The sequence below is a fragment of the Lampetra fluviatilis genome, chromosome 37, assembly GCF_964198595.1.
Source record: "Lampetra fluviatilis chromosome 37, kcLamFluv1.1, whole genome shotgun sequence".
In the NCBI taxonomy this organism is placed as follows: domain Eukaryota; kingdom Metazoa; phylum Chordata; class Hyperoartia; order Petromyzontiformes; family Petromyzontidae; genus Lampetra; species Lampetra fluviatilis.
This window is the reverse complement of record NC_136311.1, coordinates 911,867-938,413: the sequence shown is the minus strand read 5'-3', so window position 1 is coordinate 938,413 and position 26,547 is coordinate 911,867. Positions and strand designations below refer to the sequence as shown.

Sequence of the window (26,547 nt, the reverse complement as noted above, 5' to 3'; positions counted from 1 at the left end):
CGGGCGTGGTGTTGGCCACCGACCACCCCCTTCAATATGTCGTGTCGGCCTCGCCAACAGCACTCGCGTCCTACAGCCTGCTAAAGGCTACGCGGGGGATCTTTGCCTTTGTGCGTTTAATAATGTATTTACACAGTTAATTATATATTTGTCGCGCCTGTTGTGTGCTAAGTGCGAGCGGCCAATGAGAGCCGCAGTGTTTATCAAGTTACCGCGACCTGCAACTCGCACACACACATAGGAAGTTTCACACAGACAGGAAGTGTGAGAGGGAGAGATGCAGTGAGGAAGAGAACGGGGAGAGACATCGGCGGCGATTATCGGCGAGTGACAGCAAGAGACACGCGGAGCGGAGAGAGAAGAACCGGGGCAGGAGACGCGGGGCAGGAGACGTGGAGAGAAACAGCGACGGAGCGAGGAGCAGAGAGACGCGGGGGGGAGGAAGGTAGCGAGGGTGGCCCGACTGCTGTCACGACTCTCCAGCGGCCTCCCGGGAGCAGGGGGGCAGGGGGGGAGGAGAGGGGATAGAGGGGATAGGGGGCAGGGGGGGGCAGGGGGGGAGGAGAGGGGATAGAGGGGATAGGGGCAGGGGAAAGTCAGCACCGGGGATTGAACCCAGCTGACTAAGACGTCGCATGCGACTGTCACCGGTTTGGGGCGACATCTCGCCGGGGGTGGGAGCCCCTTAAGGGCCGAGTGAGTAGGGTGAGTAGGGTGGGTTAGTGGGTGAGCGGGTGAGTTAGTGGGTGAGTAGGGTTAGTGGGTGAGTTAGTGGGTGAGTTAGTGGGTGAGTAGGGTGAGTTAGTGGGTGAGTTAGTGGGTGAGCGGGTGAGTTAGTGGGTGAGTAGGGTGAGTTAGTGGGTGAGTAGGGTGAGTTAGTGGGTGGGTAGGGTGAGTTAGTGGGTGAGTAGGGTGAGTTAGTGGGTGAGTAGGGTGAGTTAGTGGGTGAGTTAGTGGGTGAGCGGGTGAGTTAGTGGGTGAGTAGGGTGAGTTAGTGGGTGAATAGGGTGAGTTAGTGGGTGAATAGGGTGAGTTAGTAGGTGAGTTAGTGGGTGAGTAGGTTGAGCTAGTGGGTGAGTCAGTGGGTGAGTTAGTGGGTGAGTTAGTGGATGAGTTAGTGGGTGAGTAGGGTGAGTTAGTGGGTGAGTTAGTGGGTGAGTAGGGTGAGTTAGTGGGTGAGCGGGTGAGTTAGTGGATGAGTTAGTGGGTGAGCGGGTGAGTTAGTGGGTGAGTAGGGTGAGTTAGTGGGTGAATAGGGTGAGTTAGTGGGTGAATAGGGTGAGTTAGTAGGTGAGTTAGTGGGTGAGTAGGTTGAGCTAGTGGGTGAGTCAGTGGGTGAGTTAGTGGGTGAGTAAGTGGGTGAGTTAGTGGGTGAGTAGGGTGAGTTAGTGGGTGAGTTAGTGGATGAGTTAGTGGGTGAGTAGGGTGAGTTAGTGGGTGAGCGGGTGAGTTAGTGGGTGAGTAGGGTGAGTGGTGTTGGTGACGATGGCTCAGGTGGTCAGCGTGAAGCAGGCGGCAGACAAGTGCGAGCAGCTGCAGTCCATGATCGACATCAGCCTCGCCAGCCTGGAGGGACTCAGGACAAAGTGCGCCTCCTCCAGCGACCTGGCACGCCAGGAGATCGAGACCCTGGAGGTAACGAGCACCATCAGTCTCGTGCACCTCGACATCACATTGCTGCTGCTCCATGTGAAGCCACATCACACCACACGTCACATCACACCACACGTCACATCACACCACACGTCACATCACACCACACGGCACATCACACCACACGTCACATCACACCACACGTCACATCACACCACACGTCACATCACACATCACATCACACCACACGTCACATCACACCACACGTCACTTCACACCACACGTCACATCACACCACACGGCACATCACACCACACGTCACATCACACCACACGGCACATCACACCACACGTCACATCACACCACACGTCACATCACACCACACGGTACATCACACCACACGTCACATCACACCACACGGCACATCACACCACACGTCACATCACACCACACGTCACATCACACCACACGGCACATCACACCACACGTCACATCACACCACACGTCACATCACACCACACGTCACATCACACCACACGTCACATCACACCACACGGCACATCACACCACACGTCACATCACACCACACGTCACGTCACATCACACCACACGTCACATCACACCACACGTGACATCACACCACACGGCACATCACACCACACGTCACATCACACCACACGTCACATCACACCACACGTCACATCACACCACACGTAACATCACACCACACGTCACATCACACCACACGGCACATCACACCACACGTCACATCACACCACACGGTACATCACACCACACGTCACATCACACCACACGGCACATCACACCACACGGTACATCACACCACACGTCACATCACACCACACGGCACATCACACCACACGTGACATCACACCACACGTCACATCACACCACACGTCACATCACACCACACGTCACATCACACCACACGGCACATCACACCACACGTCACATCACACCACACGTCACATCACACCACACGTCACATCACACCACACGGCACATCACACCACACGGCACATCACACCACACGGCACATCACACCACACAGCACATCACACCACACGTCACATCACACCACACGTGACATCACACCACACGTCACATCACACCACACGTCACATCACACCACACGTCACATCACACCACACGGCACATCACACCACACGGCACATCACACCACACGGCACATCACACCACACAGCACATCACACCACACGGCACATCACACCACACGTGACATCACACCACACGGCACATCACACCACACGGCACATCACACCACACGTCACATCACACCACACTGCACATCACACCACACGTCACATCACACCACACGTCACATCACACCACACGGTACATCACACCACACGTCACATCACACCACACGGCACATCACACCACACGTGACATCACCCCACACGGCACATCATCACGACGCCACGGCGCTTCACAGGGGATCGCAACACACTTCCACGTTCCGTAACACCACCCCAGTAAACATGGAACGTTGGTCCAACAGTTCCAACCACATGCCGACGCTGACCCAACGTCGGCATGTGGTTGGAATCACATGGGACACTGCCATTAAGTCACATCGCATAACGCCGTTCCGTCTGTGCCTTCCACAACATCCCACTTGGAGCCGCATCAAATCTCAGCCTACGTCGCCCTCGTCACACTCTGCCCCATCACAACCACATGCAACATCATATAACTCCACCCCACCATATGGTTTGTCGCGCCTGCCTTAATAGGTGTTCACTGACAGCACACGTGCGGTCTAAAAGTACAAGTGTTAAACGTACACACACACACGTGCTTCTGGGATCCAACTCGGGTTAAATGACTGGGCATGCTGCGGACTGTGGCTCTCTGTATGTGTCCGTGTGCCCAACAGTCTGTCGCCTGTACTGTATTTGTAGATCGCATTGCACATGGAATGCTGTGTATACTGTTTGAAACAAGTCTATGCTATATCTAATTGTGCATTCAGTTATCTTAATAAACCGTATTTCCGATATTATTTTTGTTGATGGGGTTTTTTCGTAAGTTTACAGATTATTCGGCCATGCAGTTACAGCATACGGCACAAGTTCTCTGCAATTCGCAACTGTGCACGTATCTCGATTAAATGTCGTGCGTAATAACACCACGACAGCGCCGCACACAGCTACAATACGATGTCGGCATGTCATGGAGTGCGTGTATGAACAGGTGTGTTGCAGAGTATCTGTATACAGGAACATTAGCGAATGTTGTGTCGTCTGCCACGCAAGGGCAGCACGGAGCGTGTTGCTGCTGCTCGCCACGTGCTGGGGCTGTGACGACTCCGATCCGGTGTTGATATGCGGAGCCGAGAAATCGATTCAAACCTCGATCATTTCTATTCACGGTGTGGTGAATGTAGCGGCTTCTCGTGGCTGCAGCGAGTCGGGATCTTGAGAATCAGAATCTTCTTTATTTATAGACTGCGGGAATCCGATGAGTTCTTGAAGTGTCACGCAGAGACCATTAAACCTGCCACAACCGACTCGAAACACATCGATTACGACACACCCCGTGTGATTCAACGCGTGTGCCGTGACCTCGACTATTCTAGTAATCGATGAGTTTGTAAGAAATATATTTATCAAACTGAGAAACTACTGCATTCTCATTTTACCAGGTAAAGACCCACTGTGCAACGCATCTCTTATTCAGTAGCGACCCGACCACAAATGATAGCTTCATCCAAGTGACCCATCATCAAGTGGAAATGTCTAGCAGCCGAACACTCTAAACACGCGATGTTGATGATTCTAAACGTGGATCACGGGGGGAGAGAGAGAGAGGGAGACACGCAAACTACAATAGAAACCCGCTTAAGGCTCGGGATCGAACCAACGATTCCCTGCATACCAGGCGAGGTAGTCAACATCTCACTGCCGTGACGCACTCATGTCGTTATACTCTTTAATATGCCTGAGTGTACGTATTTATAGAGCAGAGTGTGTGTATATTTTAGTCTAGAGGTAACGTCATACCTTTACGATGCATATTTTATTTTTTTGTTTATAGTGCAGTGTATTGTGCACCCGTGTTTACTGAGCCCTGTAGTTCACTGGTAACAGGAGCGTCACACACCACACAACAAGTACTGCTGGTGGTGGTGGTATGCTGAGAATATCTCTTGAGCGTAGTGCCTACATGGCCGTATTAACGTTACACTAGTGAACAATATATCATAGCTTAAACCATCCCAATGTAACCTTTATTGGAAAAACATCGCAATGTTTAAATAATACCGTACTTGCAAAGTACAACGTAACAATAAACGTCCTTTGGCATGAGTCTTGGCACTCTTCGAAACGAGTCTTGAGACTCAGTGAAGCTACCACGGGTAAACAAGCAAAATAGTAATGTAGCTTAGATTATGTAAAAGCACAACGCATGCATTTTTTAAATATACAAAGTGTTGCGAAGCAATGCATGTAATTGTAAAGGGGAGCCGACACGAGATTGCAGGGGTCTCGTCCTTTATTCCTTTTCTTCCGTCCACACCTGTCCCCAGCCGTCCCAATCTCGTTCCCGCCAAAGGCCTCTTCTTCCCGCCCGTTCTCTCCTTATATATCCTCGATCACCCCTCCCACTAACCCATCTATTGGTGGGAATCCTTCCCCTGACACCCCTACATCACCCCCCCCCCCCGGAGAAAAAATAACCGTCCTCGGTTCTGCCTCCCCCATGGACCATTTAAGTCTCCCCATGCCTCCCACCACTGACAGTGACGACAGCCCTTACCCCCCCCACAACCATACAATGCAATATAACACAACGAAATCAATTGCGCGGCCTGCCCAGGTCTCCAGCCAGCATCCCGTAACAGCCCGGACATCCACAGGCAGCAGATGACCGTGGCGGCCCCCTCCTTCGAAGGCCCTCTCGTCGCGGTCCCTGGTTCGGTGGTGCCGGTGTCGCCTTGCCTGGCGCCGCTGTCTCTCCGGCCCCCGCTCGTGCCGCCGCTCCGTCAGGCCTCACATGGGGTGCTGTAGGTGACAAGGGAACACAGGGCACCGAACCCCCTGCCGGTCGGCGCGTGGTGGTCGGCGACCTTGGCCTGGGTAGGGATGATGATGATGTTGGCAGTGATGTTGGTGGTGATGTTGGTGAAGATGACGGTGGAGAGATGTATGGCTTAAGGCGGGTGGGGTGTACAAACCATCGTCACTTACCCAGTTGGACCTGGACGCACTGCGGTCGGAGTGCTTTAATGACCTCGACCGGCCCTTTCCAGGGTCGGTGCAGCTTTGGTGAGAGGCCAACCGGCACCTGAGGACAGTGTAGCCATGCCTGGTCCCCGACTTTAAAGGGCTTGGCTGTCACTGTCCTCTCCCGTATCCGTACATTACTCTTTTGGCTCGTGGCCGATGCGGCCTCGGCTGCTTGGCGGGCCTCTCTCAAATAAATGAGGGAGGTCTTTAGTGCCTTCGGCCATGCGTCGGCTCTTGCAGGAATGTCCGTCAGCTGCACCTCAATAGGCGGAACAGGATCCCGTCCGTACATCAGGAAAAACGGCGAGAACCCCGTCGCCGCGTGTGGGGCCACCCTGTACGCCGCTAAGACCGATGGAATGTGGAGGTCCCAGTCGGAATGGTTTTCGTCCACCACTTGGGACAGCATGGCCGCTATGGTGCGGTTAAGCCGCTCTACCATCCCATCGGTCTGGGGATGATATGGAGATGTTCGGACCTTTTTGGTGCCCAGGATAGAGCAGACGTCCTTCAATAGCTGTGAGGAGAAATTCCTGCCCTGATCCGTGAGCAACCGCTCCGGTGCCCCCTTATCAAGGACATAGCCTCCCACGAAGGCATCGGCGATGGTCTGTGCCGTTTGGTCCGGGAGGGCCCACGCCATCGGCCACCTCGTGCAGTACTCGACTCCGACCAACAGGTATTTATTTCCCCGTGGCGTGACCGCCAGCGGTCCCAGGATGTCCAACGCAACCAATTCGTTGACCCTGGTCACCGTGATAGGCTGTAGGGGCGCCCGGCTTACCCGGGGTGGCGGCTTTCGCCGCGCACATTCGACGCAGGTAGCGACCCATCGATGCACGTCAGCGGTCATACCTGGCCAAAAGTACCGACCCTGTAATGTGTACAGTGTCTTCCGCCCCGCCAGGTGCAGCAGCTGGCGGCCGTGTACGTCCATAACCAATTGTTGACGCAGCGACTCCGGAACTACCAGGCATCGCCGGCGCCCTGTCGGGTCCCATCGCATGAGGAGGTCCTCCCATACGATGTACTCCTCCCCCCCTGCCTCTGCTGAGGCGTGTAGCATTCGCAGTGGGGCTTCCTCCAGCTGTAGCCGTCTCCAATCGTCCAAGGTCAGCCCCAGGTCGTGGTTGGTCAGCTGGACCTCACCCTGTGCGCCCTCCGCCGTGCGTACGGGAGCGATGACCGTCCCCTCCGGCCTCGCCTCCTTGCAGCGTGCCCCGCCTGTGGTGCATGCACAAGGGCCCTGGGGCGCCAGTCGGGACAATGCGTCTGCGTTGGCATGTCTGGTCCCTGTGCGATGCACTACTTGGTACCTGTACTCCTGCAGGCGCTCTATCCATCTGGCCAGCTGGCCCGAAGGCTGGTCGATGCGGAGCGAATACTGCAAGGCCGCGTGGTCAGTGCGGACCGTAAATTTGCGACCATACAGGTAGGGTCGGAATTGCTGCACGAAGTGAACGACTGCCAGGAGTTCCCTACGTGTGACGCAGTAGCGCTGCTCCGCTGATGAAAGCACGCGACTACCATAGGCGATAACCACCTCCCGACCCTGCTGGACTTGCGACAAAACACTGCCGATGCCCACTTCGCTGGCGTCCGTGTCCAGGATAAAGGGGAGGCCAAAATCCGGAAAGGCCAATGGTGGTGCATCTGTCAGACGTGAGCGCAGCTGCTGGAATGCCTCTTCCTCCAGAGGGCCCCAATGAAACCTCTGGTTCTTCGCCGTCAACACGTGCAAGGGCTTGGCAATGGTTGCGAAGTTGGGCACAAACCGGCGGTAGTAAGAAACGAAACCCACAAACCGGCGTACCTCCGGAACCGTTGTGGGAACAGCCCAGGCCCTCACGCAGGCCGTCTATTCCGGGTCTGTAGCCACTCCAGACTCACTGACGACGTGGCCGAAGTAGCGTACCGACGACTGCATAAGGTGGCACTTCGACGGCTTGAGCTTCAAGTTCGCGTTCCGGAACCGCAGGAACACCTGACGTAATCGGTCAATGTGTTCCTCGAATGATCGGCTGAAAACAATGACGTCATCCAGGTAGATGAGGCACGTTTCCCATTGGAGGCCTGCTACGGCCAACTCCATTATGCGTTGGAACGTTGCCGGCGCAGTCTGGAGGCCCATAGGCAGGCAGTTGAACTCGAACAGGCCCTGTGGTGTCCGGAACGCTGTTTTAGGCCGGGAGTCCGCATCTAGTGGGACTTGCCAGAACCCGGACAATAAATCCAGCGTACTGAAAAATTTTGCTCCCGCCAGTGCATCCAATGAGTCGTCGATACGTGGTAGGGGATATGCGTCGGCCAGCGTGATGGCATTGAGGCGTCGGAAGTCCACACAGAATCTCAGTGACCCATCTGACTTCTTGACTAGGACCACCGGTGCCCCCCAGGGACTCGAGGATGGAGAAATTATGTCGGCCCGCAGCATCTCCTGCACCGCTTGTTGAATGTGCCCTTTTTCCATTGGGCTCATTCTATATGTGTTTTGGCGCAGGGGTGCGGCATCTCCCGTGTTGATGTGGTGCTGTGACAGATTTGTGCGCCCTAGGTCGAACGGTCCCCGGCTGAACACGTCCGAGAACTCCTGCAATAACGAGTGCAGCTGCTGTTTCTGGTCGGGCGGCAATCCCGGCTCAGGCCCCGCCAGCTGGTCCATCCACGATTTGGCCCCTCTGTCCTCGGACTGGCTGATGCTGCCTACAAGCTCGGGCTCTGTCCCTGGGGCTCCTAGTGACAAGGGACTAACGTGGGCCAGAACTGTTCCCTCCTGCACCGTCGCTGTTCTATCGGAGGTGTTCAGCACCTGAATGAACAGATGCTGATTTCTCTGTACAATAGTTTCGGCTCCCACCAGCGCATGGCGATCCATGGCCGCTGACGCCGGAGACACCAGGATGGGTGAGTCTGGTCGGGCTGTCACGAGGGGGGACCGATATTGCAGCGGAACCAGCATCTAGGTTGCCGGGGGAATGGAGACAGACTTACTGACCAGAGCCTGCACGTAGGGTACACCCCGGCTGGCCCCCTCCGCCTTTAGGAAATGGAGATGCGTTCCCTGGACTTCCACCCGCCCATTGGCCAGATCGATTTTCATTGGCATCCGCCTCAGAAAGTCCGTCCCCAACAGGCAGGGTACGGGCAACGTTGCGGAGACAAGGATGGGTCCTGCTACCGAAAGCTGCCCAATCTGTATCGGGGCTTCAACCTGGCCCAGGAAGCCCATGCTGCCTCCATTTGCTGCAATGAACGTTGTCTTGACGGGGACTAAAGGTCGGATTTTATCCGGCAGCATCTCGTGCATGGTGCTCGAGATGATCGTGGCTGATGCCCCCGTATCCACCAAGATACGTGCCGACACTCCCGCAATTTCACCGACCAGGACCGAGGTTCCTGACGTGGCCGCTACCACCCGCCTTGCCAGCTTCCTCCATTGTGTGGCTGAGTCCGGCCACTGACCAGGCGGCGTCTCGTTATACTGTGGTGCATGGTGAAATGATGGGGGATGGATGTGAATGGACTGAAGATGGGGTTCCTCCCTTTGGAGTGCGTCGCAGCAGGGTGAACGCGCCCTTGTTACATAGTGTGGGCTTACCCCTGGGTTGCGGGCTGGGCTCTCTATGTGGTGCAAATTGCCCCCCCTTGGTGACGTAGGATGGGCCCCCCTTGTGGGGGCGGTGGGGACTGGGGGGTGGGCCTTCCCGTGAGCCCCTCCCTTCTCCCCTCCCTTTTCTTTGTCACGGGGGCGTGGTCCCCCTGGTTCCGTCTCGCTCTGCCGCAAAGCGGTGGCGAGGCGGGCCGTGGAACTGCTCCAGGGCGCAATGTCAATCGTATGGGCTGCCTCCGCCCCGGCGTCGCAGGTAACTGGTGACGTCACGCCCGCCCGCGAAACCATGCCCGCCCGCGACGTCACGCCCGCCCGCGAAACCCCGCCCGCGACGTCACGCCCGCCCGCGACGCCACGCCCGGCATCGACGTCACTTCCGCCCGCGACGTCACCTCCGCCCGCGACGTCACGTCCGCCCGCGACGTCACCTCCGCCCGTGACGTCACCTCCGCCCGCGACGTCACCTCCGCCCGCGACGTCACGTCCGCCCGCGACGTCACCTCCGCCCGTGACGTCACCTCCGCCCGCGACGTCACCTCCGCCCGCGAAGTCACCTCCGCCCGCGACGTCACCTCCGCCCGCGACGTCCCTCCCGGCCTCGGCGCGACTCCCGGCGCGGTCCCCGGCCTCGGCGCGATCCCCGACGCGGTCCCCAGCCCCGGCGCGATTCCCGGCGCGGTCCACGGCCCCGGCGCAATTCCCGGCGCGATCCGCGACACCACTTTCGGCCGCGACGTCACTTCCGGATACAACGTCACGTCCGTTCGCGACGCCACTCCGGGTCGCGACACCACTTCTGGTCGCGATGCAATCACAGGCCCCGGCGCTATCCCCTTCCCCCGACCAGGACAGTGGGGACCGGGAAACGACACCACCGGCGCCCACCCCGAGGAGACTCCAGGTGAGTTCGCGGCGTCGGAATTGTAATTACTCGGCCCGACCGAGAGGCCGGGTGGGACGGCGTCACTCGCCTGGATCCTGTCGGCGTTCGGCCCCGGCGGGTTCCAGGTGACGTTGGCGGCCTCCGGCTCCGTGCGGCACCCCTCACCACATGCCCCTCTCGACCACAACGGTGGCAGACCCACGGGGCGTTCCGTCGGGGGGGCTCGGCGTGATGTTGTAGAGGCGGCTGCCAGCGACGCGGCGGCTGGTCGCGCCCCTGGTCCCTCTGCTCCGCCAGTCCCCGGATCGCCGCGTACACCTCCCGCAGCGATGGCTCCGTCTCAGACGTCGGCGGTCCGTTCCCAGCTGCCCCACAGGCAGCCTGTGGCGACGGTGCAGGTTCGGCGGTTGGTGTCGCTGGACCCAGTAGCGCCGCGGCAACGGCTCGGCTGTTCCCCCCCGCCGCGCCAGCCACCGGGCCCACGGGTGGCGCCCGGCCCATGACCTGCTCGTGGGCTTGGATGGTCCGGGCAGCCCACAGCGAGGTGCGTTCCTCCGGCGTCACCACGGGCATTACAACGCCGGCGCGGCAAGCGTAGGCGATGAGGTGCTCGACCACGAGGTCCTCGAGCGCTTCTTCAGCCAGGCGAGGGAAAGCTCTCCTCGCCAACACGAGCAGCGCACCCCTGTAGGCTAAAGGGGATTCTTTAGCCCCTCGCTGGCGATCCTGGAACCGTTTAAAGGCTCCTTCCGCCGGGCAATAGATCTCTCTCAAAGCCTCGTAGGCCGCCTGTAGTGTGGACTTGCTGTGCGAGGGAAGGGAGGTGTAAGAGGAGAGTGCTTCTTTGCCCAGAACGGATGGCAGCGCTCGTAGTGCCTCTTCGTCTGTCCACTCGAGAGCGTGGAAGGCAGCCTCGAATCGGCGGACAAACCCCTCCCAATCTTCTTCCTCAGCCACAAACTTGTCGACGGGCCCCAGCCGACGCAGCCGTCCGGCCACCTGCTCTCCGTGTTGGGTGTTTAGCCCTGGGGGTTTTGGCGGGAGCGGCGGCGGCTGGCGTGACGAGGTTGGTTGCGGCTCCTGCCCGGCCGGCTGGTCGGCCTCCGGGTCCCGTGGCCTCTCCTCCCGTAGTACGCGTGGGGGTGGGGGTCCAGGTGCCGGCGGGCCCCCCATAGGGAGCCTCTGCAATAGCTCCTGGAGTGCCCTCTCCACGCGGGCCATGCGGTCCTCCATGGGGTCCTCCAGGCGATCCAGGCCCCTTTCTGCTGCTTCTGATAGCAGGCCCCCTTGTTGCCCAGGATGGGAAGGATCCCCGGCCCCTGCTTCCTCTTCCCTCGGCTCTTTCCCGCGGAGATTCTTCTTTGTAGCCATTAAGATCCCACCGCTGCCACCAAATGTAAAGGGGAGCCGACACGAGATTGCAGGGGTCTCGTCCTTTATTCCTTTTCTTCCGTTCACACCTGTCCCCAGCCGTCCCAATCTCGTTCCCGCCAAAGGCCTCTTCTTCCCGCCCGTTCTCTCCTTATATCTCCTCGATCACCCCTCCCACTAACCCATCTATTGGTGGGAATCCTTCCCCTGACACCCCTACATAATGTATACAATGATGATGAATTGGTATACAATGTGGGACGAACTCTCACACTGCACTGAAAGTACTGAAGAAAATAAGTTGCTTGGACGTTTGATATTCGTTTGACATTGTAATGGAGATAGATGATCATACACACGAGACTCTGTACACAGTCTAACCTGTAGCATATGGAACTCGTGCGTGTAAACATTGCACTGTGTGCCTAATATAAGGTTGCTAATGCTGCACGTGCATGAGTGGTGATCCACGTGTCATGTACTGCATGTGTGCTGAGTGCAGCTGCCTCTAGTGACTGATGCACTGTGTGCTGTCACTGCAAACACACAGCACAGCGCACTGTGTATTATGTGTCCAGTGCACTGCTGTTATAAATGCATATACTGTACAGTAATGCAATAATTGTGCGCATTGCACAATGCAAGGAAATGTACGCATTCACACACACACTGTTTGTGAATATAGTGTAAAGTTGGGTGTATTCTGGCATGTGTATTGTACACAGTACACACATACTGTATGTGCCATCTTGCTTAGTGTTGTGTTTAGAGTTTTCATACAGTCGTGTGTATGTAGCTTACACATTCATGTCCTGATTGTGTATACATTCATGTCCTGGCCATCTGAAAAAAAATTAACCCGTAAAAACAAAGTTTTTCACTATAAATCCTTTATATGCGTGGCGGCTAGAGTCCTCTCGCCCTCTGGCTTGAGATGGCTGCCACCTATGGGTCAGATGATTGCCTGCCACCATTAAGCAATTGGTAATTAAATATAAAAAAAATTCCTAAAAAGTGTAAAATTTGGGAATTTTTTTTTCACGCACAACGAGTTTGTGTGCAAAATGTCAGCTCGATTGGATCACGGGAAGTGGGTTAAAAAACGACCGAAAGATTTGCACGGTCGTAAGCGTGCAAGCAAGCAAGCAAGTGAACTTAATATAAAGGATTTAAAAAAGACCTTCAGAGCTCATCGGATTCCTCCGATTAGCTACGTGTCGTACTGTGTGTAGTATGATATCGCACTCTGTCTTGCATTATAGGGCGTGGGGAGGCCTTTGTCCAGCAGTGGATTGAGAATGGGGTCTACATGTACACAATGTACCTTGCTAGCCCTTCAGGTCAGTATAGTGTGTGCGTGTGTGTGCACAGTCTGATGCTGTACTCGAATGAGTACCACTCATGACTGCTTTGTGTAAAATGTTACAGTAGTACCGTGCTGTGTAATGTGTGCTGGGTACAGGGTTGCGTGGCGCAGAGTGTTACACGGTGTACACATGCAGCTGTCGTGTTAATCCACTGCTGGATGAAGGTCTCCCCACGCCGTTGCGGGTTGTGGGAGTTTGACCATACTTCACCACGCCGGTTAGTGTGGGCTGGTTGGCAGAAAGCAGCAATGACTTTTGCTGCACTACCATCTACTGATGCCTATGTATGTTGGACTTCTTTCGCACCGTACATAGCCAACGTAGTCAACCGTGCTAGAACAACACCTGTACTCATAATAAAGGTTTTTGGGTTAGAACGCGTTATGTGTAAATGTGTCACAACCCTCCACCACCCGACACGGCCAATCAGTAAAAAATGTGTCACGTTGACAAAAGGAAAATAGTTCACTACTTTAGACCACAACATTAAAAATTTGAATACGACGTTCCTGGATATTTTGCTTGGACGCGGTCAAAATGGCAAAAGAACACAGCGTCCACCGAAAGGGAACACGCACACGGATGCCTATCTGAATGCTGATTCGCATCATCACCCACCACAGAAATCCTCTCTCATCAAGACGCTCATACATCGGACAAAGACAGTGTCAGATGGTGAAAGTTTAAGGAAAGAGATTAAACATGTTAAAGAAGCACGAAGACTGACTGAATGGCTACAATAATGCTCAAATTAACAGAGCATCGAATGCCAAATCAAGATCGAACAACAATACTGCTGAAAGTGATCAGATTATCAAAACAATTAAAATACCATATATCGCGGGAGTTACTGACAAATTATCCCGTGTTTTGCAAAAGCAAAACATTAAAGTGCGATTTGGTCCGGTACACAAAATTCAAAAACTAGTGTCTTGTACTAAAGATGAATTACCGAAGTTATCAACAGAAGGTGTATATCGGATCAATTGCTTATGCGGTGCGATATTGATCAGACGGGACTTAACATTAGCGTAAGAACACCAAAGGAACATTAAATTATCCCAAACACAGCTGTCAACAGTGGCAGAGAATGCTTGCCAACAAGGACATTCAATTGATTTTGATAACGTTGAAGTGTTATGCAAAACGAATTATTACTGGCCAAGATTAGTTAGAGAATCAATTTAAATTGAGAACAATTTAAATAATTTCAATCGCTGCGATAGTTAGAGACTCAGCGCAGCCTGGAAGCGTATTTTAAGTAATACACAACACATTGCAATTCCTTACAGGTGAGTCACATGCTCAGTGGCTGATTACTGATCTATTACATAATTCCACACACCCCCACCCCTGATCTCGAATCCTGATGGGGTCCAACAACGATGACGTGGTTTTGCACTATTTAAGACCGGAAGCAGGATGGCTTCACTATTCTGGCAAATCGCCTGAAGATGCTGGATGTAATTTCCAGCGAAACGTCGTACTCAAATTAATAATACTGTGCGCGATGTCCTACGTGTTAAACACCTGTACTACATGCCCTGAACATGGTTGTTACCCATCCAAGCAATATCCAGGTTCAGCCCTGTTTAGCCTCTGAGAACTGGCCGGATCTAATGCAGATCTCACCATTGCCGAGCACAGGTCTAAATAATGTTTAACAAACTAGTTTGTGTACTTTGCATACAGAGGACCAAGACAGTTCTACACTCCATCATCCTTAATAGAGGCAGCCAAATGCACATTATTGACTATGTACTGTGTTGTGTGTTATACTGTACTACATGCAGGCTATGCTGCTGCATGTTGTACAACCCTGTCACACTGTGGACAACTAAAGGGCAGCCCGTCCCGTAAACAGGGTGACGTGACATCTGACCTTTACACTCGGCTGACGCTCACTTAACCCGTTGCTGTTCTGGTGTAGGTTCAATAGTACTATCATGACCTCTCACCAAGTCTGTACCCTACTCAAGAAGCACAGTGCTGTGTGGCAAGTGCCACTCCAACCGAATCCTTGGCCACCCCCTTTCACCGTCCAAAACAATCGTGGTGAAGTATGGCCAAACGCATCTCACGAAACCCGACACGTGGTGGGAAGGCCATTCATCCAGCAGTGTACTAACAAAAGGACTGTAAATGAAGTTAAATTAATTGTTACAGTACACCAAATGTGTGTTGTTGGTGGCCTGAGCCATGGGAGCCGCAATGCCCTTCTGCAGAAAATTCTGATGGGGATTTTTTTGGCACCATGCACCAATGGCCGTATGCTTTTGACACATTTTCGCGTCTCGTTTAAAACTCGTGGTTTTCTGGCCTGCACTTTTATTCTGTCACCATGGGTTATTTTTCGTCATTTTCATATTTGAAAGCATACGCTGCTGGAGGTTGCTAAGCAAGTATTATGTGTGTGTGTTGTGTCATTAGGGTACACAGAATGGAGCCATTAGCCCTGCGTGTAATCTACACCACCACCCGCCATGAACGTGCATAGGGCCAGTGCTGTAACCCTAATAATTCCACTAATACATGAACTCGAGTCGTGTGTGTGTGTGCCAGATAAATACAGGAGAGTCACGATTATCACATTCAGACTTTCAGCGTAAAAATCATCAGTATCACCCAGGAGCATCTCAAGGGTTTCATGTTGGTCGGTGTTAGGGGTTAGCCGCGTTAGGGATAGAGGTAGGGGGTAGTGTAGGAGGTGGTGGTGCTGGTGATCGGGTTCTAGTGTTAGGGACAAGGTTGGTGTTGGGGGTAGGGTTGGGGGATATGGTCGGTTTTTGGGTGGGGGTTGGTGTTGGGGATCGAGTTAGTGTTGAGCGTACGATTAGGGTTGGTGTTCGGGATAGAGTTGGTGTTGTGGTTAGGGTTAGTGTTAACGGATAGGGTTAAGTACAATACAGTATCGGGTTGGTGTTATGGGTACACGGTGTAGTATACTCGAGTTACACTGTACAAGTGATAATGTTCGTGCTTTTCGCAAGTTTATGTTTGTGGTAGGTTTTAATATGCGGGATCAAGGGTAGTGGTGTAGGGTTAGTGCTCATTCCGTACAGTAACAGTGGGAAGGTTACGGATACGCCAGGGATCATACCCCCATTACCTTTCGTGGAGTATGATACCGTCAATTCCCATGACACCAACATGTCGTGGGGAGAGAGGCCTTCATCCACTGCTGGATTGAGCATTGGCGTGGAATGTATTTTGGCAACATCCGGCGCAAAAAGAAGTTCAACACACATACGTGGAGCATCGGGATTATTCACAAATATATAGCGATATATTGAATTATTATTGTTAGCCAGGCTCACTTGCTGAGTGTGAGGGGTGTGTGCCATAGGCGTGGGGCTGGAGTGGATGAACAGGTGAAGAAGGCATTGGGTGTGCCACACAACTTCGCAGGTCGCAGTCCTCCCCGCGCACTGGCGAATGAACACTGCGGCCCTTTATTTAGCAGTGGGCGAGGAGGACCTGTCAAGATTTATCGCTTTAGCAACGGGTAGAGCGAGGGGGTATGCTTTGCGGAGGACTTTGATAAGAGAGTACAAAGTGAAACGCACACGTGGGATATAAGAGAATACTGTACAGCGTGACATAAGAATGACAACAAAATGTGCGGTTGGCAAACCACGCTCTGTGCTGTGCGGTGGGCAACGATGTTATTGTTAGAATCACGGTCTTACGTGTTTTGGTGGACTGTGTGTTGTACATGTACTGTACGGTAGAGCTCTTTGCCAGTCCACTGCCGTGACCCACACTTCACCGCGCTGGTCAGTGTGGGATGGTGAAAGTGGGAAGCATAGCCGTAGAAGCATAGAAGTGCAGTACAACATATCCTGTCACCCACCCCATAAGCCTTGTGTTATTCACACTGCTGTTTCTGAATTGTAGCACGCGTAACGTCAAGACGTGCATCTCCAAGAAGCATCGGAGATTCAATAATAATATACACTTATTTATAAGGCGCCTTTCACTAATGTGTCAAGGTGCCAATTATTTCTCCAGGAGAGCCTCATTGAGTCCTCAATGTACTTTTTGTAGGCGCGTCCTGCACTGGAATGTTTGGGCACGTCCATGAATGTGAGATTGGCCGCATGTGGGAGGAAAACCGGAGAATTCGCAGAAGACCCAGGAGCGCGCTGTATATGACGGCGTGACGGTCAGCACCGCCATCTCCTGGCCACACCACGAAGCCCCAACCTTACAACACCTGGCAAGCCCCTAGTTGACATCCAATTACTATCCAGGCTCTACTTATCTTCTGATAGCAGACAACAAGGTTGGGTGATTTGGTCGAAGGCAAATGTGAGTTGCGGGTAATCCATGGTCAGGGACATACAGTATTACCACATGCATTTCAAGTTGGCAACTAAACAAGGAAATGATTTGTAAATCGTGCGTGTTTTTTTGCTTGCTGACTGTACGACAGAGAAAAACCACGCAATCGCACGTGGTCATCACAATGGGCGACCGCACGTTGACCGCGTGCGCGCGCTTGAATTCTGAGTGCTGTGCTGGTGTGCGTGATGGCAAGCCTAGGCAGGCATGCAGTCAGCAGTAGTAGCACACTGTGATGGATGAGCTTCGTTTAGCCAGGTGAGCGGGGCATGGGGATCCATTATATTATTTTGCAATGGAGACCAGGGAAGCAAGCCATTTGTTGGGTGCAGATTTCGCCAAACAGTGCATTGCAGGAACCTCCCGAAAATAGCTTTCGAGATTCTAGTGAGGTTTTCCCGGGTTAAATGCATGATTATTCTAATTTGGACAATTACAGAATGACACACCCATTACATTACAGAATTACAGAACCATTAGCCTCTTATCGCATGCGTGTAAACTGTTCACGAATATCACAGGGCACCATATGGCCATGTAGAATCCAACCAACCACAAAGGTTCAAGCTTGATTTAGAGTAGGTGCTTTATATTACAATTGAATACGTATATATAGTGCTAGCAATCTAATTCTTGAAAAGACGAATACATATCAAAAGACCATGGTTTTAACACGTGGGGTTTTGCAAACAATATTGCGATTAATCAGATTTGTTTGAGTCAGGCCACCTAATGATCTGACCACATCTGTGTCGTTCAGACCCTCCACCACCCAAAACAGCCACACAATTAAATTGTCACGTGTGCAGGTGTTTAACAGAGTGCCGATTCTTAATATTTCAGCTCAACGATTAAACACTGCATTTGGTTGTGAGGATAGCTCTTGAATCTACCGGTGAGCTGAAACAATAATAAGAATTGGTGAGTTAAAACACTTTCACACGTTACAAATGCCATTGTACGCGGCTTTATACTAGCTATGAAATGGCATTTGATTCAGTGAAAACGGATACAGTCATTCAAGCTCTCGCAGCAATGAAAAATACATGTGGATTGTTAAACTCGGTTAAAAAATGGAACAAGCTACATTAAGGTTGTATAAAGAAGGTAACCAATTATAAATCAGAATAGGATTTTGGAGAAAACTCACCGAAGCCATTCACAGTGACACTGGGAGACATGAAATAAAGACGTAAAAATACATTGAAAAAGTATTAGACGTCTCAGATTAACTATAAATAACCTATGGTAGTTAATGATAGGAACATGTTGAAGAACCTAACAAAGGTGCAACGCAATGAAAATTTTCTGGAGGGACACAACTGGAAAACTTAATCGGGTACTGTATATACGTCGGGAATATATTGATGGCAGACGGGGATCGAAATTATTAAATAGGTCAGTGAGAGCAGAACGGAAGAGTGCTCTAGGGAGGGTACATTTGAAATGAACAGCAACAGAGGAATTTCTCTCAAGAAGACAGTATGCACTCGATGCTTATTACCTGCCGTGCCACAGGTTTTGGGCAGAAAAGCTGGAAAGTATACACAGTAGCATGGAAAGGTATATGCTGGGAATTAGAAAGAGGAGTATCTGGTTGGGTGCATAAAAAAACATCTTCACTAGGGATACAAAGGTGGCCGGGCATGGTGCTAGCCACCCAGTGCCTCGTGTGCCATGCCGGCCTTCATATGTGCTCGTTAAGAGCACTTGCCCCAACAGTCTGTTACGGTGACACGGGGGATCTTTGTCTTTGTGCGTGTGGGTGTTTCATGCACCACACGGACATTACAGGATGCCCGTGTCAGGCGTTGAACCCTGGACCACACGCAAAAGGGCCCCATTGGAAGGAATGCTGACAGATACAGTCTGTCTATTCATATGTGCTGAATAGCTCTACACGAAGCCGTCAACTATGTGTGTACTGTAAACACCGACGTATATTTGTATTTGCAAAGAGCCTTGCACTTTACACCATTTTTGCTGAAAAAAAGAATAGGCCTGAGCCTTTCCGGCAATAATACAGGAGGTGTTAAGATGTTCAAACACCAAAAATACACCTATTGCAAGGCATCAAGTCTGGATTAACCGCATATGGTAGATATACCACTTTTGCCGTCAGCTGATAATTTAAAAGGGACAATGACTGGGTATTTGGAAAAAAAAACACTGCAAAGCTTGTGAAGTGGAGATACCATCACCTGCAGTTATCAAATGTTTGTGTGCATTGTATCGATGTATGTTGAACTTCTTTCGCACCGTACATAGCCAACCGTGCTAATCAGAGTTGCAGGGGAAGGACAACAAACTAAACACAAAAAGCAGTTCTAAAGTAATGAGTTTTCAAACTAGATGATTACAAGTGCGTAGCTCGAGTAGCTCCTAAGATTGGAAGGAAGTGCGTTCCAGACGCATATCTGAAAGTGCGCGATGCAGTGACCGTCTTTGTTCGACGGGTAGCCAAAATCCGCTGCGAGGATGAGCTGAGATCGCGTGATGGTCTATTCTCCTTGACGAAATCAGCAAGGTATTGTAGTAAATTTATGGCAAGAACTTTGTATGTAATGAGTGCGACCCTATAATGTATTCGTTCAGCAACTGAGAGCCAATGCATATCAGCGAGCACCGAGCGGACATGATAATCACTTTGTATACTGGATGCTGCCGTAGTGTGAATGGTCAGTACACTTGACTTACAATCCAGAGGTCGCCAGTTCGATCTCCAGGCACGGCAGTTGGAACAATTGGCAGGTTTTTGTTAAATCCCACTTCCTCTGGTCACCCAGGAGTATTAATGTAACCACTGCGGTTACAGGCCACATTTGGTGGGGTAAAGTGTGGGTACTTCCATCTCTTCAAAGAAGTATGGCTGTCCTGGAAGAGTAGGCAAAACATATTCTCGTAAGAGAGGCTCTCTAGATCTCCCTTTAGTGGAAGCCCTGCCACCAGCAGTGGTGTGATCCGGTAATTGCAGGGCTGTACCTTTGACCTTTACTCTGTATGTTTATATATCATTCTGAAGACCAATTCACCCAGAGAGAAGCTGATCTAATACAAAAATTGAAGCTAAGCTTGAGCCTGGACAAGTTTGGATGGGTAACCACAATGCACAAACAGGTTGTCATCGGGCTCATGGGGCGATGTAGTGGGCAGCAGACGGCAATGCAGAAACATGCATTGTGGTGCTGTACTTGTGTACCCCCACATCGATGCTCCACACCTTCATCCCGCACTGACCAATCTGGCGAAGTATCGTCAAATACTGCTCACGAACCGCACAAGGTGGGGAGGCTATCATCCAGCAGCGGATTGACAGATGAGCTGCACATGGACACACATGCCACCCGGTATGCAGGATGGTATTCGTGCATTTTCCATGTAGACATTACAAAACGTGTGTGACATATAAATGGACAGTCCTGTGTCAATCCACTGCTGTATGAAGGTCTCCGACGGAAGTCTCAATCATGGGGGTTGTTTGACCATACTTTACCACGTTAGTCAGTGTGGGTAGGTAGGTGATGGTTGCCGTGGGTGTCGGGCAACCCAGATATTTGCTGACCACCGACATTTGGCCGTGGCCGGGTGTTGAACCGAGGCGGCCGTGTTCACAGAGAAGTGTGATAACTGCTGTCCCCTCGCACACTGTGAGTGTGTAAGGTGCACCCGTACAATGTGCACCGTACACATAGGTGACGTGTCCCACCTGGGTCCACCACACGCGTGTGGTAGTGTAGCGGTTAATGCGCTTGCGATACAAACCTGGCTATCCGGGTTCGAATCCCGCTCACGGCCAACACCAGAGACGATTATGTGAACCAGTCCTGGACCGCCTCCTAGGTTGACTCAGCCTGAAATTAGTATCTGGTTGGGTGCATAAAAACATCGCTACTGGGGAGACAAAGAAGGTCGGGCGTGGTGCTGGTCACCCACCCCTTCGTGTACCGTGCCGGCCTTCATTAGGTGCTCGCTAACAGCACTTGCCCCGACAGTCTGTTACGGCTATACAGGGGGTCTTTGTGTCGGACTCCACGTGTGTATGTACATTAATATCACAATAGTTTATGTAGTTTAGCTCACTGGTAAACTACCCCATTGCCAGTGTTAACACTGTCTGAGCTCAGGGCATTCACACGTGACTCTAAGAATCTTAACATTGTCTGAGCCCGAGGCATTTAACACTTCACCCTGGGAGTCCTGCATGTGCCTGATTCTGTTACTGTCTGAACGTAAAGTGTTAAAACGCCGCCTAAAACATTATGGGTAATCTTACCTTCCTTTTACTCGAAAATACCATTATCTGTTTTTGCGTGTTTTATTAATTTATATATACAGTTTTGCCTCGTTATTCGAGGGATACGTTCAAGAGATGCTCGTGAATAACAAATTTCGCTGATAATAACTTTGGCCTACGAAAATCGACATTTTAAAGGAATTACCTTTAAAAACCATGTAAATAAGCTTTTAAATACATGAACATTATCAAAGATATAAAATTGGTTACAATTAACATGATGTAAATAAAAATAAATATTAAAGTATGAAATCATAGTAATATTTGAATTTACCTTAAATTATGATGATGCTGAGCATCATCACTTGATCTCATCACTTTATCTCATCACCACTTTCTTTCTCTCTCTCTGGATGCAGTTGTGTAGAGTTCCAAATGCCAAAATTACGGATAGCAAGTTTGTACAGCGTTTGTATACACAGGAAAGCTTAATTGAATCTCAAGACTCTTTTTCAGGAGGGTCCTGCCAAGTTTGCACAGTAGAGGGGCGATGTTGCTGTGTGTAATCCACATCGGAGTAATTTGCAGGTAATTGTTCAGATTTGGGATGTTTGACCAATACCAGTTACATAAAAAAAAACGCTATGGAAAGAAACCAGGTGAAACCCATGCAGAACAGGGGGGGGGGGGGCATGCAAACTCCATGCAGAAAAGTGCCCGAGTAGGGAATTGAATCCAGGAAACACTTGCCGTGCGGCACATTAATTATCACTGCGCCACTCGAATTGCGATTTAAGGAGGATGGTGCCCTTTTGACCACCCCACTTTAAGCACGCGGACCTGAGTGACACATTCATTGCAGCAGGGTAATGGGAGAAAGCCTCACATCCTATTAGCGTCGCTAATGCTGAGCTATAAACAGACGGTCAAATCAAGTTGTTACGTGCTAAGTGTGGCAGTACTGCGAGATAACCATTTAATTACTGCTTGTGTTGGCATGATGCTTTTTTAACTCGGCACCTATCAACTTCAATTACGGCGCTCTGTGGTCACCTCACTTAAACACAGCTGCTCTCACATGACACACTCAAACCGCGTGGCTGTTACAATGTGCACTGTAATTTATGATGTCACAACAATTCTCCTGTGGGTTTCGATTGAATTAGGTAGTGATGGTGCAGTGGCTAGTGCACGACGACCCAGGCTCGATTCCTCGCCAGTGTGCATCGCCGGTGCAATATGAACCTAGCTTGTGCTGCTTGTCAGCGTAACTCCACACACCTCCGATTAGCATAGTTGGCTACGTATGGTGTGAAAGAAGTGCAACATGCATACTTCCATGCTTCTTTGCACACTTAGATTTTATAAATGAGTGCTGGAGAGTCCACGTTCCTTTGGCTCATACAACTTTCTCCATAGGACAATCCTTGTTGACTTCTCAGAAAGTGGTTCTCATTTTAACTCCCCCGGGAGATGGCGAGTCGAGTTCACTCAGAAGGTTCAGATTATGGGATGGGTGCTGTGGCAGCTCACACACACAAACAGCAGGTGTGGGCCACAAGTTGCTACATCTTAAGATTTGTTCATTGCAATTAGGAAAAGTCACCACTGTTGAGAGTGTGCAGATGGAAGTAGAGTTTTCGGTTGCATAACGGCGAGCGCAGCTGATGGTTTAAACACCATTACTGACCCCGCGTGGAGCTGCACCCGCAACTGATCAAATGGTCATCGGTGATCTTACCAAGTTTGTGTGATGTACGACACGAAATGAATAAATAACGATGAGCGGGAGCCCTGCCGATGCACGGACAAGCAGCTGGGGCCGTGCATGAGCAGCCGATGCACAAATACCTGGAGCGCTTGCCGTGGCTTTTAACGCGGAGTTGTGCGTGCGTGCGCACGCATACAGTACATACCGCGTGCAGCCAAATAAAGTCGCGGTGCCCCATGCTTAACCCTAAGCCAATGCACGGCCTTCCCGAAACAAAGTCTTGGGAGTCGGGGAGGCCATCCTGGACAAATATAGGCCTCGCTGCACTGTGAACCTGGCAACCTGAGATGGATTCCCGGTCATGGCTGTCGTCAGTGGTGAGCGATATCCGAACCACTCCTGGCCCCACCACAACCACACTTCACCAACCCGCGCTGACCAGCGTGGTGAAGTATGTTTAAAAACAACCCCCTATTACTGACACGGTGTGTAAGAGGCCTATCTGTGGTGCAGTAGTCGGGATAAAAGTGGGTAAACTTGCCCTCTGGTAAGAGTCGGGTTTCCTCGCATTGAAAGTGAGGGGGCTCACATTTATCTGGTTTACCCTCAACTACGCTTTCGGAGGCTTTCGTCCAGCAGTAGGTTGACAGAAGGCTGCAAAATGTTATGGTTTTACTTTGAGCTTATATCATGTAATGAATTTAGCGTTTTGCTTCGCAATAATCACTTCTCTGGTGAGGTGGCGCCACGGCAGAGCACTCCGCTTGAAATGTGAAGGCCAGGCGCTCAAGTCTCACTCTCGGAAAGTTGAAACCGCTGTTGGGGGTCCAATCAGCCCATCGTCTGTCTCTCTTGGGTCGATAAAACAGGTGGGAAGTTCAGGCTCGTCATCCGATTGGGAGATTGGCTTCTGCCAATCATCGTAATTATCAATAGCCATGCTCAATATACTGTGGGACAGAGGACATCCCAAGCCGTCACTATCATTACTGTTATCATTATTAAGCTAATTTACCCAGGAAAGCTTCACTGAGTCTCAATAATATTTTTCAGGAGGGTCCTGCCAAGTTTTCGCAGCCTTGGGGCGATGTTGCTGCTGCTGTGTATGATCCCAAGTGAGTATTTTGCAGGGCCTTTTTTCAGCATTGGGATGCCATTTACATTGTATGGTTTTTAAAATGAAAGAGGGAAACCCGACAGCCTGGAGGAAACCCATGCAGAGCAGAACAGGGGGAGAACATACTCTTAGTTTTTTTTATTCTTAGGGGAGAACATACAAACTACACACAGAGTAGGGAATCCAACTCAGGCCCTTCCTGCTGTGAGGCACGAGTGTTCCCACTGCTGCCCTGTCACCCTCAGTGAACAAAGAGTGAATATACATAACTCTGCTGAGGAATTGGGAAGAGAATGAGAAATGAAATTGGAGAACACGACACAAGCACTGATTGAAGACGTCACAGCAAGCAATGGGAGTTTGAAATTAGCAACGTGATTGACCATTCACAAATTGTAGCGCTTTGGGAGAGAGATACAACCATGTACGTATATATGTTGACCTTCTTTCGCACCACCGTGAAAGTTAGTGGAGGGATTCTATGCAAAGGATGGTGCCGTGGTGTAATGGATGACACAATCCAGAGGTCAGTTCCATCTCCTGGCGTGCAATTGAAAGACTTGAAACAATGGTGCAGGTTTCTTATACCTCACCATCTCAGTCCACCCAGTAGTTTAAATCTGTTCACCACGGTTCGTCGATTAGCAGGTCCGCATGCGGTGGGGTAAAGTGTGAGTGCTCCAGCTTCTTCCAAAGCACCTGGCCAGCAAGGTAGAGAAGGCCAAATACCCTCCAGAAGGCTTTGTCGTGCTTTCTGGAGATCTCTCTCAACGGTAGCCCCTTCTGCCAGTGATGGCATTAGCAGCGATTTTAAGGGCTGCACTCTTAGTTCCAAACCAAAAAAAATCGTATATCCCAGGCAGAAAACCTCCCAGCGGCAGGAGAAGGGAAATTTCCATCACCGGTGGCGCGGGGTCAGCACTGGGGGATGAGCGCCGCCCACACCCGCGTGCATGTGGAGACGCTCACACTTGGTGATTGTGACGCATGCAGGTGAGTGAGTTTACTGTGGCAGAATCGTAGGAGGAGAGATTCCCCCAGGCCTCTAACCAGTCCCGTGTGCGTGTCTCCGCATGCTGGTGCATTTCTACTTGTGTGTGCGAGAGTGTGGGGGAAGTGCGGGGCAAGAGTTGGTGGCGCATTAGTTCGCCAACTGTGCTATGAAACCCAGCAACCCGAGTTCAATGATTCCCGGCCACGTCTTAACACCAGTGGAGAGGGATATCTGGGATAGTTCTGGGCCGCTGGTGAGTTCCTGATGCGGTGTGTAAACATCGGCGATGGGGTGACCGAGTGGCCGACTGCGGTGCTGATCATACCACCCCCTTGGTTCGCAGTTCAGGCCTTGGTTGGTGCTCACTAATAGCACTTGCCCCAACATTCTGTAAGAAAAAAGAGGGGGATCTTTGTCTTTGTGAGGAGTACATGTGTGTGGTGCAGAGCCCAGCACTATACAGTCCGGCTACCAGGGATACCTTAGCCTGTCTGGGCCTCCCCTAGGTCGACTCAGCTTTAATGGAGCACCTGGTGCTGTGTGTAAAGAGCACGAGGGAGACAAAGGTGGCTGGGCATGGTGTTGACCAGCCCCCCATCCAGGAGTAAATGAGTGGTTCACGTGCTCTGGCCTCCCATCCAGTGGGTTACACAGGGTACGTGTCAATCCACTGCTGGATGATGGCCTGCCAATGCTGCGTGACTCGTGGGCAGTTTTTTGACCACACCTCAACACCCTGGTCAGGTGGGGCAGCATAGACGTGGGGTGGGTAGAGGACAACAATGGACCTTGCTGAACTTCCCTCGGCTACCCACTTCGTAGCCTCGCAGCTCATAACACCTTTGGTGGTTTGCCCATGCGAGCATATACAGGCTCCATTCTGCTTAGCTTCCGAGATCTGACGAGATCTGATGAGATCGGGGCGCATTGCAGTAGGTGTAGGTCACAGGCCGCGAGCGGACCGTGCCTGTGAATATGAAACACTCGGGGTGGTCGTGTCACCAGTGAGTCAACAAACATCGCGGGGGGACAGCTGACAAGATGACTAC

At 51.6% G+C, this 26,547-nt stretch overlaps 1 protein-coding gene across 3 annotated transcripts in view; it reads left to right on the top strand.

Annotated features, from left to right (window-relative positions):
* The first annotated feature begins 582 nt into the window (after positions 1 to 582).
* The window catches only part of LOC144945190 (kinase suppressor of Ras 1-like), a 132,367-nt gene continuing 106,402 nt past the window's right edge, over positions 583 to 26,547 (top strand). For 2 of the 3 annotated variants that reach the window (XM_078873482.1, XM_078873480.1), the window contains exon 1: positions 583 to 1,635. In XM_078873482.1, coding sequence (XP_078729608.1) covers positions 1,486 to 1,635 — 150 coding nt within the window. In that variant the 5' untranslated portion in view covers positions 583 to 1,485. The remainder of the gene's footprint in view (positions 1,636 to 26,547) is intronic. The other variant, XM_078873481.1, reaches the window with a different exon arrangement.